General features: G+C 34.3%; 1 protein-coding gene across 1 annotated transcript in view; it reads right to left on the reverse strand.

Moving 5' to 3' along the window:
- Ipo8 (importin 8) overlaps window positions 1–21111 on the reverse strand; it is a 73861-nt gene that overhangs the window by 46177 nt on the left and 6573 nt on the right. Inside the window, 8 exon segments of the mRNA XM_015493205.2 lie at window positions 940–1074; window positions 1685–1826; window positions 2434–2440; window positions 3675–3813; window positions 6287–6443; window positions 7848–8006; window positions 13300–13456; window positions 20810–20891. Coding sequence (XP_015348691.1) covers window positions 940–1074; window positions 1685–1826; window positions 2434–2440; window positions 3675–3813; window positions 6287–6443; window positions 7848–8006; window positions 13300–13456; window positions 20810–20891 — 978 coding nt within the window.

Here is a 21111-nt window from a genome sequence, read left to right on the forward strand (position 1 = left end):
ATTCACAATAGCAAGACTGTGGAACCAACCTAGATGCCCTTCAATAGATGAATGGATAAAAAAAAAATGTGGCATTTATACACAATGGAGTATTACTCTGCATTAAAAAATGACAAAATCATAGAATTTACAGGGAAATGGATGGCATTAGAGCAGATTATGCTAAGTGAAGCTAGCCAATCCCTAAAAAAGATACTATATTTTTAAAACTAATAGTAACAGAATGCTAACCAAATCCTATTCTGGACACAAAGGAAAAGTGAAACAATTTATTTTCTTGTTACATACCAACTTACAGAACTGAAGAACTCATAGTTGGGAAGTGGTGATTCAGCTCCTAATGTTTTTGAATTAGCCAGGATTATTTATGTGTGAGTTATTTACTAACGGCCCATAATTTTTTATTCTCGTTTGTAGTTTAAGTAATAATGCTGAATTCTACCTTAAGTAAACAATTGGTATAAAAACAGAAAATGTTAACTTCTACTGAAGAACTTAATCTAAAGAAAATAAAAAACTTTTCTGCTCAGACCTATAAAAGAAAAACGGTCCACATATCAGATTTTATTTTCTATACAATAATACTGTCTTAGTAGAGCCCAACTGAGTTTTCAAAATACTTTCTCACAAAATTTGTGATCCTAGTAACCTTTAGATAAGAAATGTTATGAGCCTCAACAGAAGAGAAACTGAGATAAATGAGATTTTAAACAAAGTCAACTGAATCCAAGTCTTCCAACTCTCAAAATAAAAGGCCTCGATCTTTTCAAATGACTAAATTTTTCAAGTCCATAACAGATGTAAGATTGTGCTTATTAGAAGTTATTAATGGAAATAAAGAGATACTAAATATAAATACAGGATTAATAACACTCCTTTTACCTGGGAAACCTAAATTAACTGGAGAACGATTCTGGAGAACTACTCTATGACACTTACCTGTATGTGCGGCTTCATCTGCTTCCAGGTTACAGAATGAACAACCCCTTGGTTGAGATAGTTGAATGCTTGCTGAAGAATACGAGGGGCTACATACTCTTTCTGTCTATATTGATCTAAAATTTTTAGTAGTACCTACAGGAAAATAGGAAGAGAAAATATGGGAAAACAACTTTAAAATTAAAAGAGATGGGGCACTTTAGGCATAACAAAATCCAAAATACATAGAGATTAAAAATAATAGATTTAGGAGGAAATCAATATTTTGTGAGAAAGCTCACATAGGCATTTATTTTTTTTATTTTTTTTTTTTTAATATTTATTTGTTTATTTTTTTAGTTCTCGGCAGACACAACATCTCTGTATGTGGTGCTGAGGATCGAACCCGGGCCGCACGCATGCCAGGCGAGCGCGCTACCGCTTGAGCCACATCCCCAGCCCCAAGCATTTATAATTATTAGATACATTCGTGTTATACTGAATCAAAGGCTGTCTTGCTGTGACTCCCAGGCATTTGTCCTATTTCTAACCTGCAGAAATACTCAGACTAAGTCTAATTTCTATTCCACTGTTGGCTCTTTGAAATAAATTAAGACTTCTATTTTAAGAAAAATGCAGCTCAGTGGTAGAGCACCCTAGCTTCAATCCCCACTACCACAAAAATAATGTAATGAATTAGTATGTCTATAATTCACCTTTGAGTAGATGGAAATAATTTTCTGTTTTAAAAGTGAAGGCTTATTACCTGCTGAATTCCCACTGCATAGGTTTTCAAGAAGAATTCAGAAAATTCAAAATATTCTTTTGTGACATTTCCTGGGCTTCCATACCTTAAAATTCAAAGAAAATTTTCAAATACTATGAAGTTTAAAAACAAAGCAAGCTCACTAGCTTAAATATAGTCATTGAACGATGCATTCTATTGTAACAAAACTAACACATTCCTCTTTTTCAGAAGGCACAAAATGAAATCATAAAGAGCTGTGCTCAAACTCTGAGCCATACTTAAAATTTCACATGTAAGCTTTTACCTTCTAAATCAAGAGTTCCTACAGAGCTAATGGTAGGACTAAAAAATGCTTATCTGACATGTAATAATTTTCTTTCCATAAAATGTTTATCTGACATGTAATAAATTTCTCTCAATAAATGTTCTTTTTTAAAAATTTTTTAATTTGTTCTAATGATTTATACATTACAGTAGAATGCATTTGACACACTGTACACAAATGAAGTACAACTTTTCATTCATCTGGCTATACATGGTGCAGAGTCACTCCAGTAGTGTAATCATACACATATGTAGGGTAATAATGTCCATCTCATTACACCATCCTTCCCATCCCCACAGCCCTTTCCCTCCCCTCATTGCCCTCTGCACAATCCAAAGTTCCTTCATTCTTCCCTATCTCCCCAATAAATGCTCTTTTTTTTTTTTTTTTTTTTTTTTTTTTTTTTTTTTTTNCGCTTGAGCCACATCCCCAGCCCAGCTACAAGCATTCTTTATAGATTGCTAGGTAGGAATTAAATAAGCAAATTTCATAGTCAATGCCATTGTTCACATTATCTACTATCTTCAATAGGGCCAAATAAGTAGACAACAAAATATAAACATCATGATCCCTTGATAAAACTCTTGAGATAACAAAAAGCCTCTACATTTTAATCTGAGTGATGCTCACAAAATTTTACATACTAAAATTTGAGCATCTATATATGTACATTAAACCTTTATATACTATGTTTCAAATTAAAGAGAATAAAACTAGGGATATAGCTTAGTGGTAGAAAGTATAGTTAGCATGTGTAAGACCTACGTTTATTCCTAGCACACACATATATACACCAAGGATAAGAACAATGGAAAGAATATTGTACACTTTAAGACCAGCTTAAATGTAAAAATACAAAAAATTAAGCCAAATGTAGTAATCCCAGCAACTCAGGAAGCTGAGGCAGAAGTATCACAAGTTTGAGGCCAGCCTAGGCAACTTAGTGAGACCTTGTTTCAAAATTTAAAAAGGGCTGGGGATGTGTCTCACTGTAAAGGACCCCTGAGTTCAACCCTAAGAACAGCAAAAGAAAAAATATATTGGGGAGTGAGGGGTTAATTTGACAGATGCAGAAATACCTCACTGCAAATCAAAAGAAGAGACATATGAAATAGGCAAACTTAGAATTCAGTGTATACTCATAATAGGCATCTTCAGCCACTGTTTATTAAAGTATAAATCAGGGTGCCCTTTCTGGAAATCATTTCGTAAGATGTGTCAAAAGCCTAAACACTTTTAGAAATTTTTCTAGAGAAAATAATTGTGCACGTGCACAAAAATTTAACTGTGTTCTCATATTTAAAACACTAAAAGCATCTGACAAAAATGAAGTATAAAACATTCATAATCAAAATATATATATATATATATATATATATATATATATATATATATATATATATATAAAAAAAATAAAATTTTAGGCCAAAATGAACTTCAAAATAGTATATACAAGTACTATTTTTTATTCATAAACTATTGTATATAGATACAGAGAAAAAAGGCTAGAAGAATACCAAGTTTTAAAAATGGTTTTTACCATATTTAGTAGAATTAGCTATTTCATTATTTTTGCTTCTGAGCTTTCTAAAAATGATTATTTAATTAATTAATATTATTACAGTAGCAATTTTCTTTTTTCAAATAGCAGGATAGGATAATGAATTAGCCCAACACAAGTACTCCAAACCCAAGACTGCCCATTTTTTTTCTCAGAACACCCCTATCTTACAGGAGGGACTGTCCTGTCAATAATAGTTCGGAAGATCTCCATCCATGTTGTCATGGTTTGGTTATTCACCAACTGAAGAGGCAATGCATACTGGAAAAACAGAACAACAACATAAAGAAGAATTCCCATTTACCATAAAAATCAGCAATTTTATCTATTCTAAAAGGTTAAAAATATGTAAAATAGCTAATTTTTAAGCATTAAAATAGCAATTTCATATGATTTAGCCTAAAATTAACTTGAATTAGATGTGTAAGTATATGTCTACGCTAGGGATATAGCTCAGTTGGTAGAGTGCTTGACTAGCATGCACAAGGCCCTGGGTACAATACCCAGCACCAGCAAAAAGAAAAAGTAAACTTTTAAATTATGTATAATTTTGAAAAAAATTTTAATTAAGCTCTTATTTATTCAGCAACACTATATCATTTCAAATGGACAAACGTAGTCTATAGATGGTAAAAGTAAATAAAACAGGACCTACATAACTGTGAGAAGCTTACCTATGGACCTATACTTTTAACTAGAATTTATATTCCAGGTAAGTGATTTTTACTGTTTATCCCTTTGTGTGTCAAACTTAATTTCAACCATTTTAATGATAATCTTTACCTTACTGAACACTCATGAAACTATTTTTTAGTTACTCTCATCTACACTGTGACATAATAACCACAGTCCACTTTGAAGCAGGCACTTGTCTTCCTGCTACATTGTGAGCTGTAGGAGAGGAGGGACAGTGCCTCCATGTTTATTCCAAAATGTGCTAAGGACATAGTAATTAAGATAGCCATTGCCCTCACAAGCTTACAGTCTAATTGGAGAAAACACACACACACACACACACGTAGAAGTGGTAAAGATAAAGGTGGAGGGATGAAGAATTTTATAGGCTACATTCAGTACACACTTTATTCAAAATGCCCTGAGGATGCATTCAGACTTGAATTAGGGTGCAGAGGAGGACCAGGCTGAGAGTTAAGCAAAGAATGGTGATTTCTCTGTAATGTATGAAATATCCAAGTACCCATACAAATAAATGCTACTCAGACAAAATCAATCTCATTGCACAGACTTTTAAAAAATATTCCTCTGCCTCTTTCCATATTGTCAGTCACTTTTTAGTTACATTATTATTGCAACTGTGTCCCTCAATGCTTTGAAATTTTTTGCTTTCAAAGGAACATATTATATTAGTACATTAACAGATTACCAAAATGGTTAAAAGTGTTGAGGGTATTTACCTATTTTTTAGGTTTTTAGCATGTATAGGTTGAGAGAAAAAAATTTAGATTTTGCCCCATTGGCAAATCAACAATAACAACAGGCCTTAGGAAAAATGATTTGGTCAGTCTTTATCTTACTGCTCAATTCCTAGCTATGTTTCTCCCAATAAGAAAGTCAAGTCTGGTCCTAAACAAAAGGGTTATTATCAAATCTAACGGCAAAACGTCTCACTGAACAAAAAATTTGCCTCAAAGTAAAGTGATCCTCCTGAGGAAGATTTCAAAACAGTGCTTCGATAAGTAGAGGCATCATGCATCTTCCTTCCCTATTCTATTTAAAAAAAAAAAAAGGTAGAGGAATATACTTTTCTAATATTCTAGTTCTTCTCTCTTCTCAGATTCGCCTCCTTTTCTTTCCTCTCTCAATCCCTCAAAAAGGCTGACCTGAAAAACAAAAGTCTGGCTCAGACTGTCTTTAGTAAAAGTTTAAAAGATGTAAGGCTGAGGGTGTAGCTAAGTGGTAGAGTGCTTGCCTGGCATACCCAAGGTCCTGGGTTCAATTGCCAGTAATACCGCCTACACAGTTAGTTTTAAAGATGAGACTTCAATATAACTATAAATCTATATTGAAATGAAATGTTCTGAAACAGTGCCAAGAATAAACTGTCCTGCCTCTCAAGTTCAACAAAACTATCCTAGTATCATGAGGAATTTAACTAAAAACATGTATTAGAGCTTCAATTCACTAATCAATACATTATTTAGGGTGACAACAAAGATTCTTCCCCAACCAGACCTCATTTACCCAAGCCTTTCAAGGATTTATTGTTAAATACTTTTATATTTTAAATACATTAGATGTCTGTCTTATAATTTTTTTCATTCCCACATTAGTAGCCCTTATAGCTTTCAGATATGAAAAAAGAAAATTTTGAATCAAGAAAAATGAGCCACCGAATCTTGGTTAGCTTTAGGTTGGTGGAAGACAGAGAAATTATCATAAATATGATTTTCCAATAAAAGAAGGACTCTATTCTTATTTTCCTTACTCTTTTCTTATAATCATAACTATGCTTTGGGCAGAAATGTCTACTAAAAGTTTGGGGGAAAGTAATGTGTTGGTTCTTACTGACCTGGAGCTTCAGACACTGGAATGGAAGCACAGACACTGAATCTCACCTCTGTTAACTTCTGTGATCCTGTTTCTCATATTTCTTTTTAAAAGAAATATATATGAAAATATATAATAATTTTTAATAATAACTGACTCTGAGCATTTTCCACACGTGAGGAAGAAATACAAGACCTCATTTTTGGCTTCTGCAGTAGAAACTTACCTGAACAAGAGCATAAAAGATTTTGAGAATCTGTTTCTGTAGTAATACAGAATAATGGGAGGAATCAGGAAGGAGCTGCATGATTTGCTGCTGAATACGTGGCAGAAATATCTGCATCGCTGCTATAAGAGGTTCTCTTTCTTCTGCTTTCTTATATCTACATGAGCAAAGACAAAAAGAATGAAAAATAATGTCCCCTCTTCCCCAAAGAACTATAAACAATGAATGAAAAATATTTGTTAACAACATAAAACAAACCCCTCCCCCAAAATTTTTTTTGGCTTACACTTTCTGTTTGGATTGTTGGAATAAACTTTGGGAGTATGTCCCTGTTCTAAGCAAAATACCTAAAATCTTTCTAAAAAAAATTAAGGCTAATTTTTAATAAAAGCATCCAAGACTAATGCAGCTTTCTTAAATTTTTCTAGTATCTACAGTCATTTTTATTAAATCACAATTCTATAAAATACAAGTTGAAAAGCTAGTTTACATAGGCACTCATAATATGGGGAAATTTTTTCTTATTATCCTAAATTGAGAAGTAAAAATAACTTACAAATTTAGCTGCTCTTAGATCACTTTAATTGCTAAAAATCTAAAATATTCTATAAAAATTGTACAAATAAGAGTCTGAACTAATTTCATGAGTCAGCCATGGGCTGTGTGTGTGAGCTATGAGCATTTGAGCGCTGGAGAGGACTGGACTGATGCTGCTGTTCTGAATGGGTTGTGTGTCCTTTTCACTCGCTCCTCCTTTGATCCCACACAGCACCTGATATGTGTGTGGCCTTCCAAGATGTCAATCTGCTGACCATAAGACATCACCAAGCAACCTCCTGAAACCCAATCCCATACCTTATTTGGGTTGAACTTTCTTGACTGTCTTCCCCTCAATAAACAGGATGGTCTCAGGAGTATTCTCTTTCTTTTGTCTGCCTCTATTGCTTCCTTTGTGGGAGCTGGGGCCAAGGAGCAATCAGAAAAACATACTTTCTGTGTCTGTGGGATTATTCAGTGCCAAACCAATTTACCTGGAGTGACCCTGACTGATTTAGTTGTGTGTTGAGGCACATTAAATATTTTAAAAGAAGGGAAATAATAAGATTTTGAATGCAAAAGCAGAAATCCTCTTTTAAATCAGAAAATACTATTAAATGTGATCCTAGTCCTCTACCTCTCAAACAACTTTTATGGGAGAAGAATATCCCCAAAGAAACTTTAACATTTTCATTCTTACATCCAGAAAGGTATCTGATTTGACTTATTTCATAATATGCTCCTGAGAAGACAAATGTTAAGGTAAAACATTTAGTCTCCAAGTAAAACTGTTAATAAATGTTTGAGAAGCACTGCATATTATATCTGCATTAGAAATTAGCAATATACATTAAAGACTAAAGTGGCTTTGAATAACTGCAGTAAATTAACATGCTTAACTATATTTAACCCAACATTTTCCAAATTAACCTGGTTCTACAGAACACCCACAGCAGACCACTCTACGCAAATCAATCCCAAGTGACACAAGACTGTTCTCTTCAGCCAAGAGAAATCAACTTACTCATAAGTCTTCACCAGTTGGTAAAGACATAACAAACTGCCAAGCCAGCTTCCACTGTTCTGCGATTGTAAGTAAAAGTTTATCTTGTCCACTACCGCTGGCCAGTGACCAGGAAAATCATGCTTAATGATGACACGGAGACACATTGTTAACTGAATTCTGTAAGGTAAGAGGGAAAAAGGTAAAAAATACAAGTAGTTAGAAGTATAATGTATCAAGGACCGCTAATATTTTACATAAAAGTTCTCCAGCTCCTATTTGCCCATTATGTAGTCACAGTCACACATAACTTACCACCATGGGTAATGTTATGAAAAATGCATAAATTAGCAAATTCACAGCTTTGGGAACAACACAGAGTGGACTTTTTATAAACTTAAGATGGCTATATCACTAGATAATGTAATTTTATGGGACCTATCATCATATATATGGTTGATCAAAATGGTGTAATGTGGCATGAGGCTGCATTATATGTGGAGTAGGAAGGAAAACAGTAGTCCTAAAAAAAAAAAAAATTCCTGGGGCTGGGGTTGTGGCTCATTGGTAGAGTGCTTGCCTAGCATGCACAAGGCACTGGGTTCAATCCTCAGCACCACATAAATGTAAAATAAAGATACTGTGTCCACCTAAAACAAAATAAATAAATAAATAAAAGATACTCTATGTGCTGGCAGAGAATCAACAAAATAGGTGTTTTTTTTTAAAAAAAAAAATTCCTCAGTAGCTCAATTTACTGAAAATAAACAGAATGAAAATGAATGAAGCCTTTCAAAGTGTCTTATTTTAAAGACAGCTTTTTAAAATATGAACTTAAAAATAAATTTGTAAGGCCAAGCACAGTAGTACATGCCTGTAATCCCAGCAACTCAGGAGGCTAAGGTAGGGGAATTACAAGTTCGAGATCAGCCTCAGCAATTTAGTGAGACCCTGCCTCAAAATAAAAAATAAAAAAGGGCTGGGTATGTAGCTCAATAGTAAAGTATCCCTGGGTTAAATCCCAGTACCAAAAAAAAAGAACTCATAAAAATTTCAAAACAATGAATCTACCTCAGCTTTGTAAGATTTCTCAGCATGCTGTATTTTATATTTTGGTTACCAAATCCTAAAAGGAATGAGGAGAGAAAATAGTTCATCATTTCAACTAGATAGACGTAGTTTGCAGATGGTAAAAGTAAGTTAAATGGAGGTTTACAAAACTATGGGAAGCATCTCAATGAACCAAAACATTGAACACTCATCCCTCATCAGTTCACAACCAGCAGTGAGTGCTGCACTCGTCAAAGCAGCTGAGATACTAATTTTGTACTCTGAGTATAAGAAAAAAACATGCATTAGCCAGGCAATTTCTGAAGAGGAAAGCTAAGAGCCGTCTCCAAATAAATAAATTTAGAAAGCAACAGAAAAGATACAAAACAGAAAAAGAGACTATCCCTTTGATGAAACCATAAAGTGATAAAAGATGTTGTCTCAACAATTAGTTCAGTAATCACTTCCTCAATAGGCTCTCAATCATAATAGAGATTTAAAATAAGGGAAAAAATGTGGCTTCTAGAAACTATCAACATTATCACTAGGGGCTGGGGATGTGGCTCAAGCTGTAGCACCCTCGCCTGGCATGCATGCGGCCCGGGTTCAATCCTCAGTACCACATACAAACAAAGATGTTGTTGTGTCCGCCGAAAACTAAAAAATAAATATTTTTTTAAAAAAAAACGAATCAGGTGGTATAGCGATACTGGATTTAAAACTATATTACAGAGCAATAGTAACAAAAACAGCATGGTACTGGTACCAAAACAGGCGGGTGGACCAATGGTACAGAATAGAGGACACAGAGACTAATCCACAAAGCTACAAATATCTTATATTTGATAAAGGAGCTAAAAGCATGCAATGGAGGAAGGATAGCATCTTCAACAAATGGTGTTGGGAAAACTGGAAATCCATATGCAACAAAATGAAACTGAATCCCCTCCTCTCACCATGCACAAAAGTTAACTCAAAGTGGATCAAGGAGCTAGATATCAAATCAGAGACTCTGCGTCTGATAGAAGAAAAAGTTGGCTCCGATCTACATATTGTGGGGTCGGACTCCAAATTCCTTAATAAGACACCCATAGCACAAGAGTTAATAACAAGAATCAACAAATGGGACTTACTTAAACTGAAAAGTTTTTCCTCAGCAAGAGAAACAATAAGAGAGGTAAACAGAGAGCCTANAGCCAATCCCTAAAAAACAAATACCAAATGTCTTCTTTGATATAATGAGAGCAACTAAGAACAAAGCAGGGAGGAAGAGCCAGAAGAAAAGATTAACATTAAACAGATACATGAGGTGGGAGGGAAAGGGAGAGAAAAGGGAAATTGCATGGTAATGGAGGGAGACCCGCATGGTTATACAAAATTACATATAAGAGGTTGTGAGGGGAATGGGAAAATAAACAAGGAGAGAAATGAATTACAGTAGATGGGGTAGAGAGAGAAGATGGGAGGGGAGGGGAGATAGTAGAGGATAGGAAAGGTAGCAGAATACAACAGTTACTAATAGGGCATTATGTAAAAATGTGGATGTGTAACCGACGTGATTCTGCAATCTGTATTTGGGGTAAAATTGGGAGTTCAAAACCCACTTGAATCAAATGTATGAAATATGATATGTCAAGAGCTTTGTAATGTTTTGAACAACCAATAAAAAAAAACAAAAAAAAAACTCTTAAAAAAAACAAAAACATTATCACTAAATTTGTTCTTACATACAATTTGCAAATGGTTAAAAAATTGGTCTGGCAGATTAGGATTCTATGATACAAAAGAAAAAATGTTCAGTTCAATAGCTGCTAACTTGGATTCCCAGAAACCAGTAAATTTAAAAAAAAAAAAAAGGCTTTTTCTTGTGCTACCAAATCTATTTGAAATTTTCTTTGCAATACTTTTAAATAAAACTGGAGAACTGGAAGAAAATATGTCTTCAGGGTGATTACAATTAAGCCTTAAAGACAGAAGGAGCAAAGCCACAAAGAACTTTCATAACAGGAGGCCTTCTCATGTCACCAGCAACAGTCCTTACAAATAGGTCATATTTGTATGTAATAAAACTGACACTTTTAATTTCTTAAAAATCTCATCTTCAAGGAGCCAGGCACAACGGTGCATGCCTGTAATCCCAGCAGCTGGGGAGGCTGAGGCAGGAGCATCGTGAGTTCAAAGCCAGCCGAGGCACTAAGCAACTCAATGGGACCCTGTCTCATAAAATACAAAATAGGGCTGGGGATGGGGCTCAGTGGTTGAGTGCCCCTGAGTTCAATCCCTGGTACACCCCCACCTCCAAAAAATTTCATCTTCAGAGCTGGGGTTGTAGCTCAGTGAGAGAGCTTGCCTAGCACGCAAGGGCCCTGGATTCAACCAGCAACACCACAAAACAAGAAAAAAAAATCATCTTTGGTTGACCTCTCAGTTCTTTCTCATTCCAAGCCAAAGAATGACTATGAAAGGCCATCCTTTATGTTACTATGTAAAACCATTAGAAGATTCAGGTAGATCAGATAATGTAAGCATTTTGACAAAAAAATGGATACGTGATGATACTGCAGGGTTATCAGGGCCATGACTGGCAACCAATGAGAATCATGATGATTTTCATCAATTAGCACATCTATTTTCTCCTCTTAACAAAATAACTGCACAAATGGTTCAATGTTTGTTCTTCCTGTTACTGTTAACTCTCTTATTTACCTCCTTTCCCATTGCCTATATCATAATTTCTGTTAGACGCTCAGGGCTAAAGTTAAACAATTTCATTCCCTTACCACTGTTTAATCTGTTTGCTTCCTTTTTTTCTTTTTTTTTTTTTTTTTTCTCTTTTATACTGGAGACTGAACCCAGAGACCTTTTACCACTGAGCTACACCTGCACCCCTTATTTTTCACTTTGAGATAGAATCTCTAAGTGGCCAAGGTTGGCCTCAAACTTACAATCCTCTTGCCTCAGGCTCCCCAACAGCTTGGATTACAGGCATGCACCACTACATCTGGCTTGCCCAACATTTTTTTTTTTTTAATATTTATTTACATGTAGATGAACACACAGTATATTTATGTATTTTTATGTGGCACTGAGGATTGAACCCAGTGCCTCACACATGCGAGGCAAGCACTTTACCATTGAGCTACAATCTCAGCCCCTTGTCCACCATTTTTAAAAGAAAATAACTAGCTCATATGTTGGAGTAAATCTGTTTCTACTACTTTAATCCATTTTTGTTCCATTATTCCAAATGTGAAACTATAAAAACTAATAAATTGAGCAACAAATATAACACTATGGTAAATGATATTTGAATATTTACTATATTTTCAGAATTGGAAACTTGGGACTTAATGGGTTAAGACTGCAAAACTTGGGGCTGGGAGTGTAACTCAGTGGTAGAGTTAGCATGCACAAGGCTCTGGGTTCAATCTCTAGCACTGTAAGAAAAAAGAAAAAAATCTCAACCTAAGACTGCAAAAACTGTATGACTCATTGGCTTTGTTGCTTAACAGAACAGTCACTAACTACATATACACACTTTAAATGCATCAAAATTAAATGAAATTTAAAATGCAGTTCCTCAGTTATACTAGCCACATTTTCAAGTGCTCAAAAGGCAAGTCACATGGCTAAATACTGGACAGTTTGGACAAAGAACACTTCTATTACTGCAGAAAGTTCTATTGGGCAGTGCTCTCTACAGCATCTAATCTAATCTATGAATCTAAAAAACTGGCATTAACTTTTGTAGTTTATACTGACTATTCTTTCTTTGCTGCAGGAAAAGACATTTAGTTCATTTAAAACATGAATAAAAACATAGGTAAAGAATTAAAATAACAGTAGATTAAAATTCCCAGAATTGGCTGGGCACAGTGTAACCCCAGCGGCTTGGTAGGCTGAGGCAGGAAGATCACAAATTCAAAGATAGCCTCAGCAACTTAGCAAGGCACTAAGCAATTTAGTGAGACCTTGTCTCTAAATAAAATATTTTAAAAAGCTGGGGATGTAGTTCAGCACTCCTGGCTTCAATCCCAAGTACCAAAAAGAAAAGGAAAAAGAGAAAAAAAGAAAATTCCCAGAATCAATCCCTCATATCAAAGCAAAGGAAAGCAAATATAAAAGAAAGAAGAGATTATTACTAACAACATAGGTTATTTACTTCACAAGAATTTACACGATCATTTTAGTTAAGTTTGATTTTTACCTTACTTTTTTGGGGGGCAACTTATGACAACTAAATCTTTTCCAAAATATTTTGAGGCAAAGAATTATAAAGGCAAAGACATAAGTTAGATAATACTCCTTGAGTGTCCATCTTTCTTATTTACCTTTTTTAAGAAAAAAACAAACTCACCGCTCTCATCCCCAGATCCAAATATTTCATGTTCCCTAGTACTTACACAGATAAAACACAACATACCTCACTAAATCTGGTGATCGAATTATCCCTTCCACAATGTTATCACGTATTTGCTGGCGGTCATTTTCATGAATATTGAAGGGAAATATTGCTTCTCCTGGTGGAGGTTCTCGATCTGGCCAATACTGGGTCACCATGTTCTTTAGGTAGATGGCAGCTGTGTTTGGGAAAAGAATGTTAATATGTTAGTATCAAAAGAAATATTTTAATTCAGCTGGATAGGGCAGGAAAGGCTAAGCCCTTCAGTGCCAAACATGACACCCTGCAGAAAAGGCAAATCTTACAGGAATAAAGCCAAGTTAGGAAGGGGAAATAGGTAAGAATTTAAAGGTTTCACTTTAGGTAGTCAAAGCAGAAAATATTTTGCCAAATCAAACTCCAGAGCTTAAAAGCCAGAAAAAAAAAAAAAATGATCTAGGAATCATGTATATAGATATAGATATATCCTTAGACAAAACACAAAGTGGTCTAAATGAGACCATACAAAATACACACTAAGATCACAAAATTACACTTTTCATAATGCCTAATACTGAACTGACAACAGGTAAAGCTCTGCTTTCCTTTACACAGACTGGTATTTCCGTTTATTTTATTTCACTGGCTACTATCTGGTACTACCATCTTAGAATATTTATGCTTTTTAAAGCACTGGTAATTTTTATTTAACCCTTTTGAGATATTTATTACTTATAACTAATAGGGAAATTTGGCATCATTTCTATCCTTCAAATATTTTTGGAAAATCTCAGGAAATTTTTCTTCTGTTTATTTCTTTTCTATTTATTTCTATCAAAATAAATACAATCAATTATTTTGTTCCCACTCTTTTTTTTTTTTATAAGAGATGTCTTTATTTGTTCTTTTTAGTTATCCATGACACCGTAGAATGCATTTGACTTATCATAGATACTGGAGTATAACTTCCTATTGTTGTGGTTTACATGATATAGACTACACTGGTCATGTATTCATATATGAATACAGATATTCTTTCCCATTCCCATCCCCCTTCCTTTGTCACCATTCCAATCTAGTGAACCTCCACTCCCTTCAACCCCATTGTGAGTCTGCATCCACATATCAAAGAGAACATCTGGCCTTTGTTTTTTTGGGATTGGTTTATTTCACTTAGCTTTAGAGTCTCCAGTTCCAACCATTTACCAGCAAATGCCATAATTTCATTCTGTGTTGTTGCTGAGAAGAACTCTATCTATCTATATACCTATCTATCTATATCTATAGATATATAGATATAGATAGATATATAGATAGATTAGATAGATAATAGACATAGATTGATGGATCTATGTCTATTATCTATCTATATATCTATATTAACCCATTTATTTATAGGCACCTGGGTTGATTCCCTAGTTTACTATTTTGAATTTTGCTGCTATAAACACTGAAGTAATGTTTTAATCATAATTTTTTTAATGGACACAACACAATGCCTTTATTTTTATGTGGTGCTGAGGATCGAACCCAGGTCCTGCCCATGCTAGGCGAGCGCTCTACCGCTGAGCCACAATCCCAGCCCCTTAATCATAATGTTTTAATAAGTATTTCCATCTCTTCAAACATTCACTTTTACGTGCTGGGAATTTTGTTCTATTCTAATCATTTTGAAATATGTCATAGATTGTTTTGATCTATCATTACCTTATTGTGCTAAAGAAGAACCAGAAGTAATTCCTCTACTCTGTTTTGGTGCCCCTTAATGAAATTCTTTCTAACCCCCCTTCACCCTAACTTTTCAAAAGTCTAATGACCACTATTCCATTCTCTTCTTCTACAAAACTCACTTATTAGCTACCACAAATGAGTGAGAACATATGGTATGTGACCTTCTGTGTTTGCCTAATTTCACTTAGCATAATGACCCCCAGTTCTGTTCATGTTGCTACAAATGACAGAATTTCATTCTTTTTAGGGAAGAATAATATTTCATTTGGGGGGGGATCTTTATCCACTCATCCACTGAAGGGCATCTAAGTTGATTTCATATTTTAGCCATTATGAAAAGTACTGAAATAAACAGGAGAATACAAATGTTTTTGGAATAATAATTTTATCACCTTTGGACATATACCCAGAAGCACAGAGCTGGATCATATGGTAGTTCTATTTTTAGTTTTTTGAGGAATTTCCATACTGTTTTCCATAGTGATTTTACTAAATTTACATTCCCACCAAAAGTGTGTAAGAACTCCCTTTTAGAGAAAAGGAAGCATTTGCTTTTTTAGTTATTCTTTGTTTGCAATACTGGAGATCAATCCCACAAGGCCTCACACAGGTTAGGTAAGGGCTCTCCCACTGAACTATGTCCCCAGCCCGTTTTTTGTCTTTTTGATGATGACCATTCTAACTGGGGTGAAATAATATCTAATTGTGGCTTTCAGTTGCCTGCCTCTCTCCTTCGCAAGCACAATGTATCATCACTTAAACTTCACTCTCTACTCAGAAACACAACTACAGAAATAAATTGGGCTCCACAACCTCAAAGGATCAAGATAGTGCTGTTATAAACTCGGTGAGGCAGAATGCCATGCTTTTTAGGTGATCTTTCTAAGTCTTTGCATTCTTCATCATAATTTGGTAGCCCTTCTCTCCATTGCTATTACTTCAATCTGTTAAAGGCTAGATCTGATAACAAATGTATAAGCTATAAATAAAATTAAAGAGATTTTTAGTAAGAGCAGAGAAGCATCCCACAAATAAAACAGTTTTAAGAAAAGAGCTTTTTGAAATGTTTCTGAAATGATAAACATTATCTTTCTGTTTATCACTAGCTTCTGCATTTTAGAATGCTGAAGTTAGTCTTAACAAATTATACATAAAAAACTATAAATTGTAATATCATCACCCCATCCCTTTGACATACAAAAAGGAAAACAACCTAGAAGAATGAAAACCAGGCAGGTAGGGGAGGGGGGTCCTGAAAAGCTTTTTCTGTTTTTTCCAATTGATTGGTCCTACATCATTCACTGCAGATGACTTCTTCAGGTCCAACATAATATTCCTCTCAACCTCCACTTTTAAATACAAACTACTCTTCTCACAACAACTGCAAAATGCATTAAAGAAAAGTACATTCTGAAGCCAAGTTTACATTTACTAGAGGAACTTTAATAAAGGGTCTCTTTCTCTTCAGAGACAAGGAGTTGAACACTTAAAAACAAAAGTGACTTGAAAGATTCCAAACTACAACTTCAATATCCTATATTTAAAATAGGCTTCCTCCCAGGCGAGGTGGCACACTCCTGTGATCCCAGCAGCTTGAGAGGCTGAGGCAGGAGGATTGAGAGATGAAAGCCAGCCTCAGCAACTCAGTGAGACCCTGTCTCTAAATACAAAAAAAAGGGATAGGGAAGTGGCTCAGGGGTCGAATGCCCCAGTACCAAAAAAAAAAAAAAAAAGTTTCCTTCTCTGCATACTACCTGGTTATATTATTAATATTATTATGCTTATCAATACTTTGAAAGGAAAGCAATAGAGCAAACCTCCAAATTTATTTTGACATGGCAATATTAAAATATTAATTTTTTTCCTATTTCTTGAAAATTCACAGTAAGCTAAAAGCAAACATTGACTACTAAGTTTACTTAATAATAGAAAGAATATTTTAGAATTGTCTGCCAAAAAGATGAAAATTAAAAAAAAAAAAATTCCCAGGGGCCAGGGGTTGTGGCTCAGTGGTAAAGTGCTCGCATAGCATGCACAAGGCACTGGGTTTGATCCTCAGCACCACATAAATGTAAAATAAAGATGTTGTATCCACCTAAAACTTAATAAATATTTTTTTAAAAATTTTCCAGCGCTAAGAAACAAAACACTAACATCTTAATCCAATTCATAAGGAAATAAATTTGTTTTCCTACAAAAACAGGGCTATGTAGAGCTATATCTTTCCACTTAATTTTTCTTTTTTTGGTTGGTCTGTTGTTTGCTTTTTGTTTGTTTATTTTAACAGTTTATATAGGCTGATCTTTCTTTAAAACAAAGACCACATCATTCTATTTTTAATATCATGATGAATGACAGGCTAACTAGATGTCACCTTAAAGTGATAAAGCATCCTTGTATTTTAATAAAAGACTAAATAGAAAAGAACATTTATAAACTATTCTTTAGGATAGCTGTAAAATGTTATACAATATATTTCAAACTCAATGGCAAAAATGGATGCTTTAAGATTGAAAGTTTGTTCCAATACATTAGGAAATAATCAATCACCAAACCAAACTGTCCTGCAGCTAAAAGATTTAAAATTCACATACATTATAAAGAAAACAGCACCTTTACACACAGATAATATTTTATATGAAAACTTCATTACCTAAGTTATTAAGATTCAAAGTTGTAGAGCTAGAGATATGGCTCAATGGTAGAGCACTTGCCTAATATACAGGAGGCCCTGGGTTGTATTCCAAGCACCACAAAAATAAATTTTTTTAAAAAGTTGTACACAGGGCTGGGGATATAGCTCACTTGGTGGAGTGCTTGCCTTGCATGCACAAGGCCCTGGGTTCAATCCCCAGCACCACAAAAAAAAATGTTGCACACAGTTAGTGAGGATATGGGGAACCTAGCATTCTAAGGCACATTTTTTCCTCCACAGTGCTGGGGATCAAATCCAGGGCCTCCTGCCAGGGCTCTGCCATTGAGCTACACACCCAACCCTCTTAGGTACAAAATTAAGCAAGGGCTGGGGTTGTGGCTCAATGGTAGAGTGCTTGGCTACCATGTTCGAGGCCCTGGGTTCGATCCTCAGCACCACATAAAAATAAACAAAATAAGTATCCAACTAAAAAATATTTTAAAAAAGAAAGAAAAAGCAAAAGTAATTTTGTGATCGGATTCAAAATTATAAATGTTAATATCTTTAACATCTATTAACCTAGCATTTCATTCCTAATAATTCATTCTAAAAAATAAAAATTCCCAAATACCTAGAGGTACATTTCCAAAGATGCTCATTAAGCACTGCTTCTATTAACAACAAAAAAGGACAATGAGGGAAATGTCTGTCAATATCAAATTGTTTAAATAAACCATGACAGTTCTACACAATGAAATACTACTGAGTCACTATAAGAATGAAGAATTCGTGTGTACACAAACATGGAATAATCTCCAAGGTACATGGTTTAATGAAAGAAAGGAAACTTGAAAATAGCATGTGTAATGTAAATGGAAAAAACTAAAGCATTGCCCCAAATTTGATGGCAGCTATCTTTGAGAGTGGTGTTAAGTGTAATCTAATGTAAAAGTTCTGTGTTTTGTTTGTATGTTATATAAACAACACATTAATGTAATAAATTGTTTTAAGATCTTCTAAAACAATATATTTTAAAATATTTTTAAAAAGCTTCATAAGAACATCACAATGTCCCTACAAATACCTGGATTATTAAAATAGGTTTCATTTAGTAAAATGTTGTTTCAGAACAGCCCCACTTTAATTTTTTTTTTTTTTAGAGAATTTTAATATTTATTTTTTTTAGTTTTCGGCGGACACAACATCTTTGTTTGTATGTGGTGCTGAGGATCGAACCTGGGCCGCACGCATGGCAGGCAAGCGCACTACCGCTTGAGCCACATCCCCAGCCCTAGAACAGCCCCACTTTATAAAGTCAAAGATTAAACAAATGAGATCTAAAATTGCAAAAAGCATTTACAGAATTCTTATAAACCTTATTAAAATAAATAATTCCAACATGAATTTTTTCCATAGGTTTTTCTTTTTTATCTAAACCACAAAGCAATCTTGTAGGAAATCATATAGAGTTATGTTCCACATAATGACATTTCAGTCATTACGACAATCAACCACTTTTCCAAAGATAAATACCACAAAGCCTAGATGTGCAGGAAGCCATCCTGTCCAGGTTTGTTTAGGTAGATGCTATGATATTTGAACAGTGATAAATAAATTGCCTGCCTACACATTTCTCAAAACATGTCCCCATCATCAGGCAACACATAACTATATTTTCATAAACATAGTCCCAGAATTTAATTATTCCTTCTTTATTTTTTGTCCAAGTGAAATTAAATACTTTGATCAGCATGTAGATTATAATTCAATTTCTATGAAACTATTCTTCTACCCTTGTACCTGAACACATGCAACACTAATGTTCACCTAATGTCAATGAGGGTCATTTCTGAATGATGAATATTGGATAATTTTACTTTCTTCTTTATATTCTTCTTCATTGCTCAGATCACTTATAATGAATAGAGATGACTTATCGTGGTTCAATGCATGCTTATTTAACTTTAGAATGATGCAAAAGAAGTATGCATTCAATAGAACCCATACTTGAAATTTTGAATTTTGATATTTTCTGGGGCTAGCAATATGTTGCAAGATATTTTCTCATGATGCTAAGCAACCACAGTCAAGAGATCATGAGGGTAAACAACAGAAACTCAAGAGTATACTGTGTTGTTAAGCTATGGTGTTCAGTAGATTAGGTGCATCAAATGCAATTTATTTGTTTGTTTGTTTGTTTTTTGGTACCAGGGATTGAACCCAGGGGCGCTCAACCACTGAGCCACATCCCCAGACACCTTCATTTTCTATTTTGAGACATGGTCTCACTAAATTACTTAGGGCCTCACTAAATTGCTGAGACTGGCCTCAAACCTGTGATCCTCCTGCCTCATCCTCCCAAGTCACTGGGACTTCAGGCATGCACCACCATGTCCTGAATCAAATGCAATTTTGACTTATTATTTTTCAACTAACAATGTTTTCAACTTATAATGGGTTTATCAGAAGGGAATCCATCATTAGTGGAGGGACATCTAAATATATCACTAACATAAGGCTTTTAAATACACTTATTTTTTAAATTAGCTATTGTCATTTTACCCGTTAGTTTATAATTATTATCTTTTCCAGATATTCCAAGGACTTGTGATATTCCAAGGCTTTCTCAATATTTAACCTTTGAGCTCTAATGATAAGCCCACTTTAAAAAAAAAAAAAAAAGTGCATTAAGCAATTACATAAAATCCCAGACTTAAGAATAAATTTGTGTTTAAAACAAAAAAGTCCAGCTCTCCAAACATCTGGTTAGGAACATCTGTGTGACAATTACCAACATCATTTGACACATAATTAGAGCTTGAATTCAGATACATAAACTCATGGTCTTAATCTGTGGGTCCAAAGGTGAAGCTATCAGGAATCATAAGAAATTAGGGAGATAAGCAATTAAAACTGGGAAAACTAAGTGGGAAACTGATCTTGTAACAAAGGCAAGGAACTGATGGGTAGAGCAAGGGGGGCGGGGGAGCTATTTGAGAGTTTAGTATTTACCTTTAAGTTTTCAGGGGGAAAAAAAGGTAAATTTTTATGCCTTAGAAATACGTAGATGTGCTTCCTACTTTTTCAAGAAATTATATTTAGAATTAAAATAAAATTCTCATTCTATTTTCACCTATAAATCAATTTTTAAAGTATTTAAAAAAAAAAAAAAAAAAAAAAACTCACCTGCCTGGCGTACTGGAAATTCCACATGGTCAGAGACTATAATCCGAAGTAAACTGGGGGCAAAATTGATAATCTTGTAAGACTGAAATGACAAAGAATAGTTTTATAAAAAGAGGGAAATGTCAATAAATATCTATTAGCACCTGTTAATGAATACCTTATCCAGATAAAAGAAAAACTGCTAATATAAAACAAATTCTCCATGGCAAAATGAAGATTATTAAGATACTTCAAGTCAAAAGACAATTCCTTAGAATAAGCTCATAAATAAAAGTGTGAACACTTATGATTTTTTTTTTAAC

This window comes from Marmota marmota, unplaced genomic scaffold (genome assembly GCF_001458135.2).
Source record: "Marmota marmota marmota unplaced genomic scaffold, marMar, whole genome shotgun sequence".
Lineage (NCBI taxonomy): Eukaryota > Metazoa > Chordata > Mammalia > Rodentia > Sciuridae > Marmota > Marmota marmota.